The sequence below is a fragment of the Sminthopsis crassicaudata genome, chromosome 2 (assembly GCF_048593235.1).
Source record: "Sminthopsis crassicaudata isolate SCR6 chromosome 2, ASM4859323v1, whole genome shotgun sequence".
Lineage (NCBI taxonomy): Eukaryota > Metazoa > Chordata > Mammalia > Dasyuromorphia > Dasyuridae > Sminthopsis > Sminthopsis crassicaudata.
Window position 1 is genome coordinate 296359154 of NC_133618.1, and position 25237 is coordinate 296384390.

The 25237-nt window shown below is 34.5% G+C and overlaps 1 protein-coding gene across 2 annotated transcripts in view; it reads left to right on the forward strand.

Moving 5' to 3' along the window:
* GALC (galactosylceramidase) overlaps positions 1 to 24932 on the forward strand; it is a 63126-nt gene extending 38194 nt beyond the window's left edge. For both annotated transcript variants that reach the window (XM_074289816.1, XM_074289817.1), the window contains exons 11-17: positions 3456 to 3545; positions 5255 to 5347; positions 6668 to 6812; positions 8996 to 9176; positions 18542 to 18702; positions 21712 to 21788; positions 24431 to 24932. In XM_074289816.1, coding sequence (XP_074145917.1) covers positions 3456 to 3545; positions 5255 to 5347; positions 6668 to 6812; positions 8996 to 9176; positions 18542 to 18702; positions 21712 to 21788; positions 24431 to 24586 — 903 coding nt within the window. In that variant the 3' untranslated portion in view covers positions 24587 to 24932. The remainder of the gene's footprint in view (positions 1 to 3455; positions 3546 to 5254; positions 5348 to 6667; positions 6813 to 8995; positions 9177 to 18541; positions 18703 to 21711; positions 21789 to 24430) is intronic.
* Positions 24933 to 25237: the final 305 nt, after the last annotated feature.

Sequence of the window (25237 nt, forward strand, 5' to 3'; positions counted from 1 at the left end):
ATTAAATATGAAGGCACAGAATGACAAGAACCTTGATAATGTTTTTTATGCTGCTTCTCGTATATGTATACAGACTCTTTGAATCTCAGAGTGGGAGAGAATTCGGAAGGTATGACACAAAACTCCATACCTAACTCAGGTTTCTTTATTAAATGTCTTGACATTTAGTCATCCAGTCTTTGATTAAAAATTTCCATTGAGAGGGAACTTACTGCTTCTTGAAGGAGCCCATTCCACTTTAATTATTAGGACGTTTCCCCCTAAATCAAACTTAAATTTGCTTCTCTGCAATTTCCCAACTTTTACCATCTTCTCTTGCCCTCTGGGGGCAGAGTAGGACAAATGTATGTGACAGTACATTTCATCTATTCAGCAGTCCTTCAGACATTTGGAGGCAGTTATTATATTTCTCCAGGCCAAATATTATCAGTTTTTTTTCAATTCTTTGCCTTTCTTTAGATCCTCTAATTTGTCAGTGTCTTTACTAGACTATGACATTGAGAAGTGAACATAATACTCCCAGTCATATTTTCCTCCTAGTGTCAGTTAGGGGAGTTCACGTTTCACACTGATTTAATTTTGAGTTCATATACTGAGAGGTTTAGTAAATATCAATTGCATATTAACCAATCCCTTCCCCTCCCCTGGCATTTTTCAGATGAACTCTGTCTTGTTCCATCTTTCTTGTTCTAAAATTATGTAGTTGATTTTTTTTTGGAATCCAGGTATAGAACTTTTATCTCTAATATCATCATATTCTTTTTGGCTAATTGTTTTGCCTGATGATCTTTTTGGATCCTGATTCAAATATTCAGTTTATTAGCTTTCCACCCCTGCTTTGTATCATCTGGAAGCATGCTATTTATGGTATTATCCAACTTAGTGGTAAAAATGTTAAACAGGATAGTAAGTCATCGTTAGTAATATATTGTAACCTGTTTATAATTTCTGCCCTTTTTTCAATTTACCCTTTAGGTGTTATTTTAATTCTTCTAAAATGTGTTCTATGATTTTTAATTACATGATATCCTGGGGAGAATGCTAGTACTTAGAAACAATTTCTTTAGGAGTATGCATGACAGAAACACACAATTTTCTCATTGCAGTCAAACCTATTTGTGCAAGTATTCTGAAAAGCAGCTTTCAGTTATGCAAGAGAAAGTAATTACTTGTTCATATCTTATATTGCAGAGAGCATAGATACCAAGAACAGCACTCATATAAAAATTTTTTTCATAGGAGCATTATTTTTTTATAACAACAAGCCAGAAACAAAAATTTATTCTCATTGGCTGGAAAGTAGATGAAGAAATTATCATATGTGATATGATATGATATGATAATATGAATTATTCCTTTGTCATATATAAAATTTAGAAAAAAATTGAGTAGATTTGCATGAAATGTTGCAGAGAGAAGAGAGCAGGGCCAAAAGAACAATACACCTTAGTGAGAAAATTGAGGCCATTTGCTATGAATTTTACCTTTCCTACTCTGTATCTCAAAATACCTTGATGTTATCTCCTGTTCTCTCTACCTTACTCTACTCGAGTTTTTAATGGAAAGTATAAAAGAAAAAGAAAGAAAAGCATGTAGAGACCTTCCATCTCCTTCTCCATGTCCTCTGAGGGAAGGAGACAAAAGGATGGAGCAATGGTTTCTGCCAACACAAGGCAACTTCTGCTGCTCTCCTGATCATCCAAGTGGATGCACCTCAATGCAAAAAGGCTGCAAAGAGGAACAACCTTCCCTTTAGCCTCAGGCCTGCTGCTGGGCTTATTTCTTGAGGGAAGAGGAAGAAAAGAGGCAGGGGAGGCAGGGGAGGCAGGACTCTTGTCTCCTACTAAGTAGTTTCCTGCCTAATCTTTGGCCTTCCGAAGAAAGGCTCTCTCTCTGCACCCTTTCACAATCTTAATTTGCTCCTCTGAGAATCTCTTCTCTCCAGGCTTTTGGGACACCATTCTATTGCTTCTCTGCTTTATCTTCCTGCTCCTCTGTCTCCTTTGTTGGATCCTTTTCCAGACCACAGATATCTCTCTGGCTTCTGTCTTGAACCTTCTTTTCTTTTTCTTCTTTATTGTTGATGTCTCTGCTGACTTTCAGTCTTGCATCTCTAACTGACTTTCAGACATCTCTCATTGGATTTCCAGTAGACATTTTGAACTCAACATGTCTAAAACAGAACCCATCTTTCCCCCTAAATCCTCCCTCTCTGTTCCTACCTTCCTTCGTCCTGGATTTCTCATGATCTCTTCCAAGCTGTTAACAAGACTTGGTGATTTCATCTTGGAATGTCTCTAGAAGAATCTTCAGGTGCAGGCCCTTGTTACCTCATCCCTGAATTGTGGGACTGCCTATCTCAAGTCTCTCTCCACTGCAGTCACTAAAGTGACCTAAAGCTCAGATCTGATCATGTTACTCTTCTATATAGTAAACTCCAGCACCTTTCTATTGCCTCTAGGAGCAGATATAAAATTGGCATTTGGAGCTCTTCAACCCATAGGTCCCTCCTTCCTTTCCAGTCTTTTTATACCTTATTTCCCTCCTTCTATCCAGTGACCCTGACCTTTAGCTATTTCATGAACAAGACAAGTAAGGATAGAAGGAAGAAAGGCTGTTCAACAAAACTAACGATTTATCAGCCAGGGCTGACTGACAATACATGCAATTTGCCTGATGCATATGAGTGATTTACTCTATTGGATATTTTTGTGGCCATATACCTAATTGAAAGGGATAAGTCAGTATCTTAAAAATGAAAATTAATACATATTTCATATATAATTGGGAATTAACTTTTAAAAATCTTTTTCATAAAATTATTATTGAACTTTCTGATATAAATCAATGGGAGATTAATGAAATATTTTTTCAAGTGAATTTGTTTTGGATAACTAATCTTGTGACATATTAAAATTTGGAATAATAAATATTTAATTACTTTTCCTCATTCTTTTTTCATTTAAGAATTCCCCCCCCCTCCTCGTGTCCCGAGGTAATTGGGGTTAAAGGACTTGCCCAGAGTCACACAGCTAGGATGTGTTAAGTGTATGAGGCCAGATTTAAACTCAGGTCCTCCTGACTTCAGGGCCATTGCTCTATCCGCTGTGCCATCTAGCTACCTCTCCTTTTTCTTTTTAAAGTATAGCAATAAAGATGACTTAGTACAATAGAAATGAGGTAGTAATTATGGTCAAGGATAATCTATATTTGATACTGGTTAATCATAAACCATTTACTTTCTCAGCCCCAGTTTCTTCATCTGTAAAATAGAGTTATTAATAATTATGGAACCAATTTGCACAATGGTTTTAAGGAACAAGTAGAATAACGCATATAAACTATAAACCTTAAAGTGCCACACAAGTATCAGTACTATTCTTTTTTTCTTTTTAAACAAGGGATGTTTAGTTAATTTAGATCTTATTTGGAATTGTTTGATTTTTTTTTTCCAGACTCATAAGCATTCAAAATGCATAAGGCCGCCTCTTCCTTTCTTCAAAGTGTCAGAACAAATTGCAAATTTCTCTCTTAGCGGATCCTTTGTAAGTATATATATATATGAAATAATAGGACAAATGTACCAGAAGTCATGTGTTATCTCGTTTGACTAATGTTAGTCATCTTGCAGAGAAGCTTATTATAGAAACTGCCTTTTAAAATATATTTCCAGAAAAATTACATGGTCACGTGCTTTGAAATTTTTAAAAATAATCATTAATAGCTTAGATGAACCCTTTAAATAAAAAGTTATCCTGAGAACTTTGTACATAAGAAGAAATGGAATTATACATTTTATATAAATGTTGCGTTTAAAGATTGAAAAAATAAGTGTTTCTCAGACTCTGATTTTTTCTATGGGAACTTAAGTGAAGCATATGTGCAAAAACTTAGAACTGAGTTTTTAAAAAAAATTTATTTTAATGATATATAATTTTTACAATTTCAAGTAAAGATGGTTTTCAACATTCATTTTTGTAAAATTTTGAAGTCATTTTTTTCCTTTCTCTTTTACTTCCTCCTCTCTAAGACAGTAAGCAATCTGATATAAGTTATACATAAACAGTCAATTTTTAACATTTCCATATGAATTGTTGGGAAAGAAAAACCATAACAAAGAGAAAAACCATGAGAAAGAAAAAAACAAATAAAAAAAAAGATGAAAATATTATGATTTGATCTGCATTCAGTCTCCACAGTTCTTTTTCTGAATATGAATGGCATTTTTCATTTCAAGCCTATTGGAGTCTCAGATTAGTTGATCATCAAACAGTCTTGTTGCTCCTATATACAATGTTTTTCTTCATTTTGTTCACTTTACTCAGCATTAATTTATGTAATACTTTTCAGGATTTTCTGAAATCAGCCTGCCTGTTCATCATTTCTTATAGAATAATAGTATTCCATTCCCTTACATCCATAACTTATTCAGCTATTCCCCAGTGGATAGGACCATCTACTTATTTTCCAATTCCTTGCCACCATTAAAAGGGTTGCTACTGACAAGTTGTGAAGCTGGGCTTGGACAAAGAGGAAAAGAAAGAGAGACAAGAGAGACGGACAGAGTGTGAGTCCACATGACAAAAATTCACGAACCTTAGTTATCTGTGGCAAAAAATAGGAAAGTTTTTTTCTTTTTTCACTAAGAAAAGAATTCTTTTAGTGGACAAAAACTCCTAATTCAATCAGGGGGTTTTGTGAAGAGGTTTGTTGATGGAAAACCCAAACTCCTTATAAGTAGCAAAGTTTGAATAAAGGAGTAGCATCTTGCCCTTCCTCATGTTTCTTTCTGGTCTTAAAGACAGAAAAAATTACTTAAGCTATGCCACTGTCAAAAGATTCAAACTGAGCTAAATTAGCTCTTTAACAACTCACTGTTGTCATAACATGTTGCTTTATTTGCAAAAACCCTTGGAGACAGGCATCAAAATCTTAATATCCCACACAAAGTCTAACATTTCAGTGACTGCCAACTCTCTATATATTGCTGATGAAAAATAGCTACATTAATTCTTACCTTTTGCAATTACTGCTTTGACTCTACCTTCAGAGGTTCAGCATTATCTTTTTCTGCAATTGGGAAAGAGTCCAGAGGAGAAAAAATAAACAAACCTAATTTGAAGTTCAATTTGAAGTTGACTAATAAGTTTAGCATGTTTTGGCGTTGTTTACTTTATTTTATAATTTTAGAAATTGTAAATCTGGTCTAGCTTAAAAAGAACTCTTATCTTTTTTGATGCTTTTCTCTTTCCAGAAACAATTAAGAACGTTACAGGTGTGGTATTCCAAACTAGGGGACAAAACTGGAAATAACTCTGTCTTATTCAAACAACTACCTCCTCTAAAGGTAGGGATTAGTCATAATTTATAGAAAGCAAAACTCTTTCCAAGGCAAAACAGGTCTTGCATTCTAAGGAAACAAGCTTCTTTTGTGTCTTTGAATTGTAGTCTTAGCATTGTCTTCTGCATGTAAAATATTATGTGTATGTGTGTACAGTCTTTAGTTGAAATAGTATGTATCTGGAAACAAGATTGTAAAATGAATTGTTGTAAATAGGTGGTTTTTCCATGTTATCAATGTCTTAATCAGGATTTGTGTTTTGAACCAGGGATTTGTGATAATATATCTATGTTTAGAATATAAGAATATAACTATGTTTAACAATTTATCACAAAAGCAAAGTTAGGAAAACTGCAAACCTGTCTGCTTTAAAAGAGTAAAGTTTTTGCTCCAGGTCCTATAAGATGGACATAAATTATTTTTGTGTATTCTAAAAAGAGATTCAATGTACGCCAAAGTGTATTTGTAATATAGGAACACAGCTATCCTACATTAAATCTAAAAATTATGTACTAATTGTGATAAGTTTGAAATATTAAAATTAACAAATTCTGAGTAAACAGTAGCATTTTATGGTCTTTTCCACCTTGGTGGAGTCATAAAGATAGGCATGATTATGCAAACAAATAGAAGGTAGAGGCCCTGGAGGGGAAGAGAGGAGGAGGGGAGTTTGTGTGTGTATGTGAGAGAGAGAGGCAGAAAGGAGTAAGGATGAGAGAGAAGAACAGGAAAAGAAGGTGAGGGGGGAAGGCGAGATAAAAGAAGGGAGGAACAGACAACATACTGAGAAAGAGGGAGACAGGAAAGGAGAGAGAGAACATCTAAATATATAGATCTATCTGTATATTTATTTGTATATATGTGTTTATATGTATCCTTGTGTCTCTTTCTTTTTTCTTTATCCTCTCTCTTTCCCTTTCTTTCCTCTCTATGTATAATATGTGTTTATATGCATGTATCCTTCCTTGTGTGTGTGTCTGTGTATGGTCTGTCTGTCTCTTTCTTTCTCTTATTCTCTCTGTCTCCATGTATATGTATGTGTGTATATATATTTTATATGTATATATGGACACACACATACACACACAGAGAGTTTTGTACAGAAAAAACACATACCAGAGTTTGCCTAACATCTTAGTTTGACTTTGGCCAAGTCACTTCTCTCATGACCTTCACTTTCTTCCTTACTTGTCAAGTTTGATTCTCACAAGGACTTAGGAAGTAATATCTGAAGTTCTTCTAGTGACAGCTGAAGTCTTGTGATTTAAGCCTGTCCAGATAGGAGCCCTCTTTGGATTTAACCATTGTTTTCCCTTTTCCTTTCAGATTAATAATGGTACAGTCACATTAAAATTGGGTCTGGATGAAGTATATACTTTAACAACTATCACTACAGGTCAGAAGGGTAGTTATCCTATTCCTCCGGAGTCACAACCATTTCCAAAAAGCTATAAAGATGATTTCAACATTCGTAAGTGTTTTTTTTTTTTTTTTTTTTTTTTTTTTTTTTAAGTAATTTAATATGGTCTTTAATTTTAGAATTAGATCGGGCTGTACATCAGTTTGTTTTCATTGTGAAGTCAGTATAAAATCTCAATCATAAATGCATTAATCCTCTAGGTTATTTCTAAAAAAATCTCTCTGAAAGAGTAAAGTTAGCTTTATTGAAGACATCCAATCTTAGCTTTGAATAGATGTTTAAGTAAATGATTCATGAGTTTTATGGCAAGGGAATCTTATGAGACTTGCTGACTGTCACTGGCAATAAATCAATCAAAAAGAATTTATTAATGTGCCAGGCATTGTTCTCAGAATGCTGAGGACAGAATGATAAAATGAAAAATAGATTCTATCTTCAAACATGTACAAGATGTCCAAATTGTAGATAGTAGTTTATCTGAAAGGGGAGAACAAAACAATGCTGGAAGGATTAAGAGATGTTTTCTGTCCTAGGTGGGCTTTAACTGAGTGAAAACTTGGGGAAACTAAGGGACAGAGGTAAAAAGGAGACCATAACAGGTATAAGGGAATGGCTAATTCAGAGACACATAGATAGGAAGGATATGGAAAACCAGCTAATAGGCTGTTTATTTGAGGAGTTTAAAAAGGCTGTTAAATAGGAGTTTTAAGAGGGGTATAAAGTATAAGAAAATGGGCAAGAGAGGAAAGTGTAAAGGACCGCAGATAGTGGAAGAACTCCGGGTAGGGTGTAAGACCCTTCACCCTGGAGAAAACCTGCTGATAATGTCTATCTGTGGCCCTCTACAGGAAAGAAACTTTAGATTTTATATTTGATGCTGAAGATAATAGGGAGCCACTGGAATGTATTGAACAGGGATGTGATACGGTCACATAAAGATGACTTGAATGGATAGTGGATTGATTTCAGGGAGACAGAAATCAGAGAGATTAAATAGAAGAATATTGTAATAATTCAGGCTAGAGGTGATGAGGGCTCCAATACAAGTATTAGTCAGGTGAATATAGATAAAGGATTCATAGGAGAATACTGTGGAAGTAGGAAAGTCAAGATTTGGATGTATGGGATGCTTGTGAATGAAGAGTCTAAATGCTACTGAAATTGGGCACCTCATTGCTGATGTGAGGCTATCAGGACTCAAATCCAGGGTGTCCCTAGTTGCAAAATGGTTTGTATCAAGATGTATCATAATAGAAGCCCAGCCATAATGTCCACAAATGTTCAGTAAAGCTTAGTGGTTGCCTATTGAAAACACCCTTAGAAGTAGTTTGGCTAAGTTAGCTTTCTAAAAAGTGGCTTTGTATCTCTTTGGAAGAATTCATTAACCCAAATTCTCTTTGTAGAAGTTTAACTTTCATTGATTTCCATGGATTATCAATGAGTCTGTGAGATCTGAGCTACTAATGTTGTAGAATTCTGCTGTGCCAGAGGCTGCTTTTCATCTCTGAAGCTATGAGGTTATGCTGAGACCTAAAACTTAGGCTATTATTAATTAGCTATTAAAGCTATGAAAGTTAGAATTCAAAGGTAATCCTTGAAACCATCTTCTCAGATAGTTATGGGACTCAGATAAATTTCCTTATAAATAAATGTGAGATATTGTTAAAACTGCTTTCTGTTGCCTTCAGCAAGTATGAGAGGCTCTTATTTAACAGTAAAGAGAGGCTTGTGGATGTCCCAATACAGGTCGAACTTGAGACAAAAAAACTATGTTATATTCATTTTCAAAAATGGAGGAAAAATATCTAAATTCTAGCTGTTTTAGGTTCTTTAGGTTCCTTCTATACATATTATAATAAAAGCTAGAGAAAAGACTGAGAAGTGCATTGAAAAGACATTAAAATTAAATTGCAGTGATTGTTTCCTAGTAAAGGCAAAGAATATGTGATTTCAAAAAAAATAGGTTTAAATTATTATATAGAATTTAATATATTTAATTTATTACATAGAAGATAATAATAGCTAGCTCCTTGTTAATATGAAATTTTAAGCCCTGGTCAGTTTGTATGTGTGTATACACAGGGTTACATGTACACACATGTAATTATATGCATGTGTATGTGTATAACATTTATTTTAATTGAAAGATTTTTAAAAATTTGCTCTGTGGATGACTAGAAATATAAATCCAAAATATTTAATATACATGAAATGATGACTTATTTTCAAAACAGGTAATCCACCTTTTAGTGAAGCTCCAAATTTTGCTGATCAGACAGGAGTTTTTGAGTACTTCACCAATGCCGAGCAAGAGGGGGACCATGCCTTCACCTTACGTCAAGTGCTCACTCAGCGACCTATCACTTGGGCTGCTGATGCAGATCAGACCATCAGTGTTATAGGGGATTATAACTGGTAAGTACATTGGTACTACAACTAATGGCCTTGCTATCTCTGTGGTCCATATTGAGGCAGTTCTAACAGTTAGTCTTGTGTTACTGCGCAATGGTTTCTAATTATCTATTTAATAGAGTTGTGTTCTTCTCTATCTGGACTTCGGTTTCCTCATGTATGAAATGAGGAAGTTAAATGAGACAGTCTCAAAGATAGGAGCTCTCCCCTCTGATTGTCTGACAAAATTGCAAATTCCTTCTTTTTGAAGAGGAAGAGAATTGTGCCATTTCTGCTAATTGTTCAGTTCAGTATTGTAGAAGCATTTTGACTCAAGTGAAAACGAACTTGAGTGTGATAATCCACGGAAATCAATGAAAGTTAAACTTCTACAAAGAGAATTTGGGTTAATGAATCCTAGAATGAAATAACTTCTGATTCATTTGATAGTAGTCTGTAAATCATGTTTTGTAGCTGTTAGTCTTAGATTGCCACCTGCTGGATGAATTTTAGGATTGTACTGATAATTCATGTTGTGGAATTTAAAGTGAATTATCGTTCTTGTCCAGTAGGTGGCATTAGTAAGAGGCAAAAGTGGCTTTTACAGTTGGAACTTTAGCCATCAAACTGATGGCATTGTTTTCTCTATCTTTTGCAATATCAAATTAGAGAGATGTAACATAAAATCTGAGGAAATATAGGTTAAAACTCTGACATCAGCATTTGTTCCTCTGTGGTCATGGACTTTCCAGATGAAAGGTTAGGATGATTCTCTTTTGGATTTTGATAAGCACACATTCATACTCAGCCTTTCTGGAATTTTAAGCTCTTTGAGGCGAATAACATTTTTTTATTTTCGTGTCTCTAGTACCAAGCCCTCTGCCTTACACCAATAACACGTCTATCAGTCAGTCAGTTAGGCAGCCAAGGAACATATTTATTGAGTACTGATTTTGTGCCAAGGATTGTGCTAAATACTGGGAATAAATAACTATGCCTTTGAAGTAAGTTATGAGTTTTACTAACAAAATAACGTAAATTTCTAAAACAGTGAATTAAAAGCAAGCTACTTTTCCCAGCCTAGAAAGGGAATTAAATTTAAGGCCACTAATTTTATCCAAATACACAAGCTCTTTTTAATAAAGATTTTATAGCATTGTCTGACACTTGGTTTTTTCTGGACAACTGAAAAAGATTAATTAAATACCTACTATTTGAACTCATAATGTTGTAACTGAGAGGAATCTTCTATTTAATTTTTTTAAAAAAATGTATTTAAAAAAACAGAATAGAAAAAAGAAAAGCAAAAGGAAAACAAAACAAACATTGTCACATACCCAACAGAACATCAGGGAGGATTCAGAATATATAACAGTAAATGGCCAGTTCAAGAAAGGATATATAGTAATAGAAGAAAGGAATTATAGTCATGTGTCCATCTTTTTTTTTTTTTTTTTTGCTTCCTTAGAGATTATTCTTTTGTTCTTTGCTGTGCACTTTTAAACTTTATTCTTTCTTTCCTTTTAACTCCCCCTCCCTCCCACTTCCCTAAGCAGGCTATAGTTAATCAGAAATTATATATACTTCTATACCTCTCTTTTTCTCTCTCTCTCTCTCACACACACACACAAATACATACATATATATACCCACACTCCCACCCACAGATCCATCATACATACATATATCTGTATACATACATACATAGAGCAACATGCATGCATATCTACATATATTTAGACACAAATACATACATGCATTTATCCATATGAAAACAGGCATCTAAAACAATATTAGTATGGCTGACATATAATGTAAATTCTTATAATTCTTATTTGATTGAATCTTTAAGTGTGACTTTGTCTAAGATCTTTTTTTTTTTTTTTTTTTTTTCTGAGGCAATTGGGATTAAGTGAGTTGCCTAGGGTCACACAGCTAGGAAGCTAGGAAGTGTTAAGTGTCTGAGACCAGATTTGAACTCGGGTCCTCCTGAATTCAAGGCTGGTGTTCCATCCATTGCACCACCTAGCTGCCCCCCTACTTTTTTTTTCTAATAGATTCTACTTCTGATCCTTGCTATAGTATTTATGTATATCTCTTTCCATTCCTGCTAACTCTTCTGCTTTAATTTTCTTTTTCTTTCTTTCTTTCTTTCTTTCTTTCTTTCTTTCTTTCTTTCTTTCTTTCTTTCTTTCTTTCTTTCTTTCTTTCTTTCTTTCTTTCTTTCTTTCTTTCTTTCTTTCTTTTTCTTTCTCTCTCTTTCTTTCTTTCTTTCTCTCTCTCTCTCTCTCTCTCTCTCTCTCTCTCTCTCTCTCTCTCTCTCTCTCTCTCTCTCTCTCTCTCTCTCTCTCTCTCTCCCTCTCTCTCTCTCTCTCCCTTCCTTCCTTCCTTCCTTCCTTCCTTCCATCTATCCATCCATCACTCAGCTAGAAAATGTTAAGTGTTTGAGGTCAGATTTGAACTCAAGTCCTCCTGACTTCAGGGCTGGTGCTGTGTCCACTGTGCCTCTTAGCTTCCCCCTCTCATTTGATTTTAAAATTCTTTTTCTGAGTTGTTCCATAAATTCTCTCTGAGAATGGCTGAGGGAACCATTTAACATAACTCTTTGGAATAGAAGAAATTTGTTTTTACATTCAGTATCCTCTGAAGAAGCATGCTGGCCTTTCCTATTCCTGTACTGAGTTTCCATGGTTGAGTTCTTTCCTCTTTGCCGTTTCTTTTTTTTTTTTTTTTGAAAGAAATATTATTGTAAGCACCTCTAATCATGAGGTTGCCCCACTGCCTCTCCATTCACAAGTGTGCTGGTTCCTTCTGACCCAGGGCCACATCCCTGCACAGCCCAGTTGGGGCTGGCATTCCTAATCAGCTCCCTCAGTCTTCCCAGATTCAGACCTCCATCTCTGCAAGCTGTCCAGGAGGTGAAAGTTTCTGTGGCTCCTACTGAGGCTCCAACCAAACCCAGCTAGTCCCAGGGGTCCCCCAGTGGCATTTCTATGGAGCTAGCCTGAAGATGTTTGCACTTCATACTGGCCAATCTTCAGCCTTCTCAGGTTGTACCAGTAGGACCTCTGTTTTACCCCCAACTCTGCTTGATTTTTCACTAGTCCGTGTTTGCCCTGAAGTGCAAATTTGGTTTATTAGTGGGAGAAATCTGAAGAGTTTGAAATTTGTTAATCTATTCCACCATTTTCCCAGAATCCTCTCAGAATCTTCTATTTAATAAATGTTTATTAAATACCAACTTTGTGTGGCACTAGGTAATACAATGGATTGCAGGCTGTCTCTGGAGTCAGGAAAATCAGCTTGCTATGTGATCTGCAGTTAGTCCTTGACACTAAGGGCACGCTCCTCACAGGATTTTTGTGAGTATCAATGAGGTAATGAAGTATATTCCAAAAATTGGAATGCAGTTTTAAGATAATAAAGCTTTAAAACTACATTCCAACTTTTGGAACATCTTTATTATGTAAGTCCTAGCTGTTGCTGATCAATGTACTAACTGACTAGGCTAATTCTCGAATGATATGTAGTTCATCACTGTCTTTGAGGCTTTCCCCAGTTCGAATAAGTCCTTCTGGAGCTCATGGTCAAGCTGCCTTAGCTTTTGAGGATCTAGCATCACCTCTACATCATCAGAAAGCATCAGAGTAGGATTTCACTGCTATTGAAAAGATTGCATTTTTATGTTAGATGAGAATGATAGCATATGAATTGTTTCCTTTTTCAAGCTTTGAGAGAATATATTTTAGCCATAGAGTACAATATTCAAATATACAGAGGCAGAAGGGGGCAGGATAAGATAAGGAAATTTGGTTCCTGTATAGAAGGCATAAAAGGAAGTAACATGAAATCCAGCTGGAAAGATGGGTTGGAGCAAAATTGTTTTGTACATGGCAGGCTAAGAAGCTTGTTACCTATGGAACTATTGAAGATTTTTGAGCACAGGAATTACATGGTTAGCTGTAGCTTAGAGGACCTATAAAGATTGCACTGAAAGGGAGACTAGTCTAGAAGATACTATAGTAGTCCAGGCAAAAGATGGTGTTGCTTAGGGAACATTTAATCCAGCTTCCTCCTCTTATATATGAAGAATTCAGGCCCAGAGAGGTTAGATAAATAGTTGAACACTACTAGCTAAGTTTGTAGGACTGGAATTAGAATCCAGATTTCTTTATCCCAGTCAGGTGTTATTTTTTTTTGAACAGGGAAGATACCTGATAAGTAGGAGTTGCTTATCTTCAATGTATTTAAATCTATAGTAATTTAATTATAGTTTTGGAAGAGATCATCATCCCAGTCTATGGACTTTTCTGTGATAGTCTTGAGTGATCATCGGTTCACTTTTAGTATTAGATGGGGAACCCAGAATCTAATTGCAGGCTATTAGATTTTTTCAAATCCCCAATTTATTAATTATAGTTCATAGCATTTATAAAATACGTAGGAACATTTAACCTGTAGCTTTACATTATAGCTTTTTGAAGTAGAAATAGTAATTTCCTTATCTGAATGATAAAGAAGTTAAAATGGAAAGTCCCTTCCAGTTCTAATATTCCATGATCTATGTCCTAATATCTCTATATAGAGAGAAACCTGGAAGCACAAATTGCAGTTTAATCCCCCTAAATAGTCTTCTTGCCTTGAGTTTCTTCTACCTCCAGCCATTGTTTTATTGTCATATTGTTCTTCCTAAAATATTACTTTCATCATATCACTTTCCTGCTCAGGAGCTAACAATGACTCTTCATTGTCAACCTTAACAACTTTTTATGTTTCTGTTTTTAATTTTATTTCTTTCTTTTTTTTTAAAGGTCTTTTTTTCTTTTTTTAATCTTTCATTTATTTAATATTTTCCCCAGTTATATTTGAAGCTTTTTTTATATTTGTTATTTTAAAAAACCTTTTGAGTTTCAGATCCTCTCCCTTTATTCCTACCCCCAGCAACCATTAAGAAATTATATATTAAATTGTGCAAAAACCTTTCTGTAAAAGAAAAATAAATCTCCCACCCAATAAAAAAATCCTCAAGAAAAATAAAGTTTTTAAAAAAGAGAGTATGATTCGATCTATATTCAGACACAATTAATTTCTTCTCTGGGTGTGGATAGGATTTTTCATCATAGTAGTCATGAGTCATTGTACTGCTGAGAATAGCATAGTCACTTACAGCTAGTCATCCCAGAATGTTGCTCTTATTTTTGTGTACAGTACATTTCACTTTGCTTGAGTTCATGGAGGTTTTTTCCCTAAGAACAGTCTACTCATTTCTTCCTATAGAACAATAATCCATGACAATCATACACCACAGTTTATTCAGCTATTCCCCAACTGATGAACATCCCTCAATTTCCAGTCTTTGCCCTGAGAAGAGAGCTGTTACAAACATTTTTATATGTATAGATCCTTTCCTCCCCTCCCCCCCTTTTAAATCTCTTGGTATTCGTGCTTATTAGTAGTATTGTTAGGACAAAGAATATGAATAAATTTATAGCCCTTTGGGCATTATAGATCATATCTTTTGAGCATTTATCAATTGGGACATGCTTTTTTTTTAAATTAGTTTCCTCTATGTTTGAGAAATAAAGCCTTATTTATAAAAACTTGCTTCAATCTTTTTTGGAATTACTGTTGTTGACTATATGTTCCCCTATTTATTCTTTTCTTTTCTTTTCTTTTCTTCTTTTTTTTTTTTTTTTTGCTGAGGCAATTGGGCTTAAGTGACTTTCCCAGGGTCACACAGCTAGGAAGTGTTAAGTGTCTGACACCAGATTTGAACTCGGTTCCTCCTGATTTCAGAGCTGGTGCTCTATCCACTGTACCACCTAGCTGCCACCATTTATTCTTTTCTCATTCTCCTTTTCCTTTCCTTCCTCAAGTGTTTTGCTATTGACTATTTTATACCCCAGTATACTCTTTCTTTTATCACCCTCTCTTCTTTTCATATCTCATTTCCCTTCTGTTAACTTGCCATTTAGGAAGGATTGTTGATTTTGTTGCTTACTTTCTAAGATGACATAGGCTGGTAAAGAAAAGAAAGCCAATTTTAAAAATTGTTATATGAAGAAGGAGGTGTAGGATATTTGCCATTTTACTTAAGTGAAATCAAGCCTCATTTTTTTTTTTTTTTTTTTTTTAAAGAAAACTACAGAAATAGTGCCACCAGAAAGTAAAACAGCTTCATTTCTCAGGAGGCTATCCCCCCTCTCTCGTTTAGCTTTCATGGAGTATCAACAGAGTAATTTTTAGCACTCTGAATAACTTTAACTGAAGCCATGTAAAACTTTCCATCTTGTTAGCAATCATTGATTGTAATCAGATTGGAAACTAGAAAATTGCCTTTCGTTGCATATATCTGAACTCTGCAGCCTGTGTATCAAATTTACTTAGTTTATTGGCTGATATATGTATTTTTTCTTTTGCTTTCATCAGCACTACAGAGGAATTATGATTGTGGAAGAGTGAACTGTACTCTCTTCTATTTCATCCATTATCTATAAAATTTCCTGATAAGTGCTGAATCCAGAATCACTTATGGGTTGTGATATGTGAAGTAGAAGAAAAATGTAAGATCTCTCTCCATTTAAATAGAAAGATGAGTTTATTGTGCTTCCTATATTGTGGCCCTTTTAAATATTATCTGAGTAGCTGGAATGAAGTAGGAGTATTAAGTACATAATTGATTAAATATGATCTCTTCTCAGTAGGTTTATAGGTTAGGTAGTAAAGAGAAAATTTTTTATTCTTATACATGCACTTGTAATTGTGAAACTAAGATTGTTTTTGTTACAAAGTTGTAGAAAGCCATAGTTTGATAAAACTAGAGGGTACCCTAAAGTTTATCTAGTTTAGTCTTATTTTACAGATGTGGAAGCAGGGACATCCTGCTTTTCAGTAAAGTTATCCCCTTCCCCCAATTAGCTATTTATAATGGGGAGATGATTTTATTAATTGCAGTTTCAGTTTCAAGATGCAACTTTAATTTTATTTTCCTTTGAATAGAATAGTCATTTCCAGTGTGTGAAAAATAATTTTAGTGCCAGCACCCAACTATCCATAGTGTCTAATACCATGGGAGCTTACTGAATACTTGCCTACTGATTAAAGATCTTCAGTAAAAAGGAATTCTGAGAGTAAACAAAACCTTCCACTTAATCCTGGTTCCCACTTGCCTTCTTGCTGACCTTACTCAGAATTTCATTATAAAAATGTCATTTGCTTGCCCATACAGTTTGGAGGAATTTGTCACTGAATAGTATATGAATTAATTTCAGAGATAATTTTGTCACACAACTGAATAAAATGATTGGAATCATACAGTTGCTCCTGGATGATATAAAATAAACCCAAGGAAAATTCATTGTGAAAGCTATAATTATTAAATATTACTTAAAAACTTATTATCTTTTTGGTGGATAAGTTTCATTGATGTCTTAATCATTTGACAACATTTCTTACTAACAATCCCACCTTTGACATCCCTGATTCCATTTGCCCCACCTCCCACTTCAAAATTGAATCCTTCTTTGTAAAGGAGAAAAACAGTGAAGCAAAAGCACCCCATCTAATGATCACTTCTGACAGTATAACTAATGTTTAGCCCTGATAGTCCCCCCCAACTATGCTCAAAGGAAAAAAATAAAATTACCTTGAGTTTGGCTTCTCTTTAGTTTTTATCATTTAAAAAATATATTCTTGGAGAATTAGTGACTAGATTCATGTTTATATTGATTATAAGGAAAAAGGGAAAAAAGAAGTCAATAAGTATTTATATAGTGCCTACTGTATGCCAAGCATTGTGCTAAGTCCTTTACAGTTATCTCATTTGATCCTCACAACGACCTTACAAGGGTAGGTGGTATTATTATCTCCATTTTACAGTTGAGGACACTGAAGCAAACAACCTAAATTCCTTGCCCACAGTCAGACAGGCCCCAGTGCTCTATCAGCTGCACTAACTAGCTATCAATTTAGGATGTAGGAGCCTATTAGCTGCCAGTCAAAGCCTTGTTTCCTCAGAGATGCTCTGGCCAAAGACTTCTTTACCATTAGTCAGTCTCCTGTTGGTGATTCTGTCCAGAGCAGACCTCAGGTTTTTGATCAGGACCTAAGTACTTCTAACTTTTTCTGAATGGTAGAGCTTCCTAACCTAGAATCCAGGGTCTCCTCCTTATCATAACATTGCTTCAGAATAGAGCTTCATGGAGGAGTCATCCAAAGCGCCTGAGGAATTTTCTTCTGAGTTTTTGCACATAGAACCTACCAAGTTACAAGAAGTTGTCTTTTGTTAATTTGTATGTTCTCTCTTGAGTATGGTTAAATTTGGAGGTAAATACTTCCAGTGACCCAATAACAAAAACAACGTGTGTATGTACGCGTGCGCGCGCGTGTGCGCCTGCGTATGTGTATAAAGCATTTTGCAGTTCTTAAGGTGCTTAAGGTCATCCTTTCTACATAATGGGGCTTAGGAACACAGCACCCTCCCAAAGTAAAAAATTCGCACAAAATTTTTTGACTCTTTTGTACCAGAAAAGAAATCATAATTTTTTCTTTTATGGGGTATTATAGTACCCTATGGTAAAATTTGTATTAAGTATTTAGTCATAGACTCTGTGTCATCTGCTGGTCTTCAGATGTCTTCTTTGGCTTCCACAAAACTTCTACAGAACTCTCCCCAAATTCCCATTTAGTTTCTTATGATGACCTGCAGTATATTGAAATATTGAAACTGTGATGGGGGAAAGTCACAATCTGGAAGGGATAAATGTATGTATGTACACACACACACACACATACACACACACACACACACACACACACACATTTTAGTATTGCAAAGGTAGTTTTCACCATTCATCCTTGCAAAACCTTGTATTCCAAAATTTTTCCCTCTCTCCCCTTCCCCCTTTCCCCCTCCCCAAACAATCCAATATGGGTTAAAGACATGTAATTATTCTGAATATTTCCATATTTGTCATTCAGTGGAAGATAAATTAAAACAAAATGAAAAAGACATGAAGAAAAAACAAATAATAACAACAACAAAAAAGGTGAAAATGCTATGCTTTGATTCATATTTGGTCTCTATACTTTTCTCTCTGGATATGGATGGCATTTTCCAACCCGAAATCTATTGGAATTGCCTTGAATCACCCCATTGTAGAAAAGAGCCAAGTCCATCACAGTTGATCATCACATAATCTTGGATAACTGTATATGTTAACTTTTACTATTAATAATACAATTAACTACTAGATATTATTAACTTTTAGAAAACGGCAATTTTCCTACCCAATATAAATAAAAAAGCAAATGTTTACATAATACACTTAATTTCTATTTAGAGAAGTATAATTTTGGTGGGAATTAATGGATATTTTTTCTTTTCCTAGGAAGGATCTGGCAATAAGTTGTGATGTCTACATAGAAACACCACATGGTGGTGTATTCATTGCTGGAAGAGTAAATAAAGGCGGAGAAGTCATCCGAAGTGCTGCAGGAATTTTCTTCTGGGTTTTTGCAGATGGGACCTACCAAGTTACAAATGATCTTGGTAAGTAATTATTTGTATGTCACTTGATAAACTACTGTTTATTGACTGTTCTTGTTGAGTTTTTTCCATTGTGTCTGACTCTTTGTGACCGTATTTGGAGTTTTTAGCAAAAATATTGGAAACTTTGCTATTTCCTTCTCCAACTCATATAATAGATGAGGAAACTAAGACAAACAAGGTTAAGTGACTTGCTCAAGATCACTCAGCTAGGAAGATTCTGAGGATAAATTTGAATTTAGATCTTTCTGACTTTAGGCTGAATTTTGTATAGTACCTGGCACATTGGGGATGTTTAATACATTTTTGCTCTACCCTATTTTTTTTATACTTATACTCCTCTTCAAGAACTTCTCAGTGTAGACAAATTGATGCTGCAGTTCCTCAATCATAATTCCCATTCATTCTCCCATCTCTTTGCCTTTGCAGTGGCTATCCCTATACTTAGAACATATTATTCCTTCTCTGACTCTTAAAATTACTAGATTCTTTTAGAACTGGTCATTTAGTGAGAGTGAGGAATAAAAACAGAGGGTTAGCTCCAGTGTTGTACTGGTACCTTGTATACTACTATTAATTATTATTATTGTTAGTAATAACAACTGATGATACTAAGAGATCTAAATTAAGGCCTCTGAGTCATTAGATAGACCCCCTTAAAGAAAACTTGTAGGATATGGACAAATGTTGCATACTCATCAAATCAGATAATTAGTAAGGATTTTTAAAGCACCTATTAGGTTCCTAGTGTTTTGCTAGTCCCATAGGTTGAAAAGATATGTTTAGATTGTTATTTGCATTATGAGAAAAAAATAACTTAATGAAATCAGTCATCATTTGGAATGTTTAGGTAAAAGATAATATTGGACAGAGTTCATATCTAGTTACAGTCTACAATTCACAGTCTCTTCCTAGATACTCTTCTCCCCATCCTCCACCCCGCTACCCCACCATCCCTTTCTTCTGTTCACAAGCTAAAAAATGGCCTAGGATGGCCTTGTGACCCTTGTGGCTATTGTGATTTTAAGCATAGACTATTGGAGTTTACCCCTCTATTATAATCCCAAGAGAATGCCTGTTTCTTGGGAAGTTTGAAGTCTGCAAATCAGACCAAGTCAAGTGAAAAAAAATATCGAAGTGATAAGCACATAAATCAGCAAGTCTAGCTAAATAATAAAGACTTTAGAACAGAAGACATTTTTCATTCTTTTCAGAAAACAGTAGATTCTCTAAAAAAGAGAAAGCAGAATTAGAATGCAAGAGTAGAGACAAAAGAAAAAGTAACGGGAGAAAAAAAACCTTTAAAACACCAAATAAGATGGGAAGGACATGAACTTGAATATCAAACTTAAAATTTGAATTTGAAGAGATAATCTAGGAAATATAGGTCTTCCAGGAAGAAAATAAAAAATCAAGCAAAAGAAACTCCAAATATCATACTAAAAGGATAATGACCAAGTCCAAATTAAGAATTTCCATTAAAAAACCCTCAAATTTAACTGGCAAAGAAAATATCATACTAAAACTTCAGAACTACCAAAGAGATAATTTAAAAGCCAAATCAAAATGATAACAATTCGTTTGGTGGAGGAGCAAAAAAAAATCTATGCAAGGGAAACAATAGGTGGAAATGAAGGGTACGTTACCACACACTACATTATCATATAGTAGCCAACAAAATATTTTGGTTTTGGTTAAAAGAGATTTGATAAATAGGACAGATGATAAGGGAGAACCAGATAAACAAAATCAATAAAATAGCTTAACCTGATAAGAAAAATAGAGTGGAAAATCAATTAGCAAACTTGAATTGATAGTAAGCAGAGAGGAAATAAAGTATAATGTATGGTTATACTCCAGAAAACTCCAGAGAGTTCAAAAGAAGTTGATAAATAAATATAAAAAACCCCATCATAATGTGTTTTCAGTATATATCAGATCTATCCACATCACTTCTAAAACAGTAAGCAATCAAAAACCCATGACTTTGTTGAATAAGCAGCTTTGCTTATTCATTTTGCATATCTACACAATGCTTAATATTGGGTTAGTTATCAATGACAATTTTTTGAGTACTGGGTAAATTTGATATTTCTCTCAGCCAGACTGTCAGCAACTTAAAGGGTCTTAAAATGTCTGTAAATATTTCTATATTAAGTTTGTAAATCCAAAGCTAGCTAATTTCATGAAGAATCATTCCTAAAGCCAAGGATTAGATGTCATGTTGATGAGGTCCTGGGTAATTTGGTGGGATTTGTATAGAAAGCCTGAAATACTGATATGATTTTAATATTTTCTGAGGCAAATAAGTAAAGGCACTGATGGGGGTCACCTTGGCCTTAGACTCCCACCCCTGTGAAGATCTTAGGAATCTTACTAATTATGATGTCAAACTTCTGAGGCTAAATTTCCCCTACACATCTGCCCATAGCCTGTGCCATCTTTGTTGAATCCCTTTTGGAATTAGCCTGCCTCAGCATTCTGCCTCATGATGGCTTTCTCCTTGTAGCTAACTCTTTTAGAGTGCTCAACTCCTTTTAGAGTTAGCCTGCCAAGCAATGATGTCATTCCCTTCCCTTGCTAACCCTTTTTAGTCTGCTAAACTCCTCTCTGGATTTGGCTTGGCATTTAATGGTATACTCCCACATCCTGCTGTATTCTCTTTCTCCTGGTTAAGTGAGAGTTGCCCTGAGGAACTTCCTTGTTAATTGTTAAAAACTTATTTTCTCACTAACTATATGCTCTCTAGAATCTGTTTCATATTTACCACTTCCTTTTGTTCATAACCTCTTCTTATAAATAAAAGTACCTTTTGGCAAAAAGATGTCATTGTGAATTCTTCACATATGTTTTGTACTTTGTGCTTTGTGTTTAAACTAGGAACTGCTGCCCTAACCTTATCATTTGGGGCTGAACCTCATCACTCTTAAGATCCTAACCTGACCCTCGTTTCTATGATTTGTCAGGGGAAAAAAAAATTAATCCATCTGTGTTCTTTATTTTCTTTTGCAGCTAGACTGTTGATATTAACGAAAGGACATGCTAATGTTAGTGCTGGGAAATGGTACACCCTCACTCTGAATATTAAAGTAAGTAATGATGTTCAAAGGGCTCACAGCTAAAACATTCTTTTCAGGTAATATCTAATGATGATGATGATGATGATGATGATAATGCTGGAGAAACTGAGGCACGATAGAGATTAGAGAGGGTTAATATTTTATTAGAGGGAGTGTTTGATAGCCAAACAGGATCCATGTCCAACCCTAGCTAGGTGGATGGGACTCTAGTCTAAAAAAATCCAACGATAAACAAGGGATTCCAGAGACTCTTATAGGGCTCCAGTGATCAGGGAAACAAAGGCAAGGTGGGATAGAGCACTGGTGAATTCCAGAAAGGACCATAAATTCTGATAAGTCTGAGACCAGAAACATATGTCCAACCATCTGAGATAAGCCATCTGGAGTTTTATGACTTTTTGGAATGCTAGAGTAGCCAGAGCTCTCAGCCCTAATTATTTCCTTCCTAATGGCCAGGAAAGGGGGTTGTTGCTACCAGGGAAACTGAGGCATAAGATGATGATAGGTAGTATTTATATAGCATGTACTATGTGCCAGGCACTTTTGCTAAGTGCTTTACAATTATGATGTCATTTATTCTTCACAGTAACTCTGAGAGGTAGGTGCTATTATACCCCATTTTGCAGATTAGGAAATTGAGGAAGAAGTTAAATGACCTTTTCAGGGTCACACAGTTGGTATTTGAACTCCAGCTGGATTTGAGCTATTCAGTAAATATTCAGTAATATTGAATATTATCCTAGTGCTTTATTTACTGTGCCACCTAGCTGTCAGTAGTATCTTTTTATTTCTTTGATTCATTATTTTTACCAGTGAAAAGTAACACTGGTTTAAATAATAGGAAGTTGAATAAACTATTTAGTTAGGTTAGTACCAGGTGATTGCTGTATATTAGTAAGCCCTGTTTCCAGAATGTTGGTGAATAGCTTTGGGCCCGTATATGAATCATTTAACAATTAATGCTTTTTTTAAAGCAGAAATTTTGCTTTTTGGCTACTAAAAAATACTAGTTGACTAGCACTACCTGGGGGTTTATTTTCCCAACTTAAACTAATTATAGCAGTGAACTTTCAGGAATGGGCAGTCATTTTAAGCTCAAAAACTTGGCGGTTCCAAATGATTAGTATCTAAGATAGTTGGCAAAGATCTTGGGTCACAGTTGGTTTTTATGTAAAGTAGCTTACTTTGGGTCTTATAAGTAGTCTTGCCAGGAAGCATAGAAAGGCGTATAGAATAGGGAATATGCTATTGTGACTTTGACAATAACTCTTATTGTGTCTTATTGGATGCCCTAGATACAGTGCTTAATACATTATAATTATTTTATTTAATCCTCACAACAGCCCTAGGAGATAGGATATATTAATACTACCCTCATTTTATAGATGAAGAAACTGAGGTTAAATGACCTGTCAAGTTAGTAAGTTTCTGAGGCTGGATTTGAACTGGGTACAAAGAGGCATTTTACCAATAGGCTAGCCAAATAATAGGGTTTACATATATTGGCATTGCTGCCTCACAATAGCCCCTTATGGGTAGTATTTTTGCTCTAGTAGAAGGTGAGCCTCTTAAGGACAAGGACTGTTTTCATTTTTTCCCCCCAGTACAAGCTTGGCCTATTGAAAACATTCCGTAAATGCTTTTTCATTAAATAAACAAATAAATGCTCTTCAGAATGTGGGAGTTGGCAAGGCTATATTTCCTGCCCAGATCAGTCTGCAACAAGCATTATGTCAGTTTTGGATGCCATATTTAAGAAAGAATATTGTCATTCTTGAATACATCCAGAGGAAGGTTACAAAGTAAATTCTTAAAATCATGTATAGGAAATTTGGTTGATGCTGAGGTTATTTAACCAGGAGAGTAGGAGAAATATGAGGATGATAATTCTTCAGATACTTGAAATAGCTGTCTTGTTGAAAAAGAGTTATACTTATTTTGCTTGGCTCCAAAGGCCGGACTAGGAGCTGTGGATGAAAATTAAAGAAAGATTTTTCACTCAGTGTAAGAAAAAATGTCTTAGTAATTAGAACTTAATATTTAGAGTACTGATCCTCCTCTAAGAGGCTTTCAGTTTTTCAGTGAGTCCTAGTCTTTGGTGATAAAAGACTAATTTTTAGCCTCTTGATGTGCTACTGGTCCTTTGAAATGGAATTGTTCACAATGACTATATAGTAATTATCAGTATATAAACACAGATTAACATAAACATGAAATTATGAATTGATTATTTATTTTTAATTTCCTATGTAACTGAAAAGCATGATAATTTGTTACTAAATTTGACTCCAGTTTTAACTATTATTAACTATATTTTAAATTGATGAAATATTAAAGTAGGTTTTTTGACATCAAATTATATGTGTTTGTACATATGTATGTGAAAAAGAATGATAAATCAATAAATTAGTATTTATTAATGTCTCCTATGTGCCAGGCATATGGCACTGGAAGAAGAAAGTTATCTGAATACCTTTTTTTCTTTTAATTTTAACCTTTAGCCTAAATTTTGTTAAATTAGGTGTTTTTTTTTATAAAAATGCAGTAATAAGCATATAACTGAGTTAGATACTAATAAAATTGAATTTTTACATAGCATTAAGGAAAAAAAATATGAATTTAGTAATTTTTTTTTTTTTTTTTTTGGACAGGATTCTTCTGTTAATGTCATACTAGATAATACACATCTCTGGGAAGGTGTGCTACCCTTATATCCCAAAAATGGTTGGGCAGCAATTGGAACACATAGTTTTGAGTTTGCACAGTTTGACAACTTTCATATAGAGGCTACAAATGTGCATTCTTGAAACCCAGATAATGACTTTTCTCTCATCCATTCTTCTTTTGAATTTGGAGTCAAAGTTAATTCTTTAGGCTTTTTGAGACTGAACACAATGAAGGAATTTGTATTTGCATACTTGATACTACTGTATATTTTATTTACTTTTTTTCTTACAGCTATTTTAATATTTAAATATCACTTCACAGAATATATATTGCTTCCTTTTCTTAACGATTTTGCTATTGAGATCTCACAGTGATTGTATTCTGATATTGAAGGAATTGAACTCTTTTATCTGGTTTGTAATTAGTTTTATGATTTGTAGACTGAAGGATTTCTCTGTATGATACTAATAAACATAACTTTAAAAACTTGTTTATTATTGTTTGATATGCATGTGTCTCATGTCATGATGAAAGAAATATTTTATTATTCTTTAAAGAAACTTTTGTCTCTACTAGATAATTTCATGCAATGCTCAGAAAAGCTTCAAGGGCAGTCTTTTATGGATTACTGGTGTTTTATCCTTACATTCTAAATGGATTTTTTAAAAAATGCTAATGAAAGGAAACCATTTCTGAAATGCCTTATTAGTAAACTACCTCCTAAACTTATTTCTTCAATCAGTAACAGAGAAATGACTAGATAATTTGGGATCTTGATTATGTATTATTGC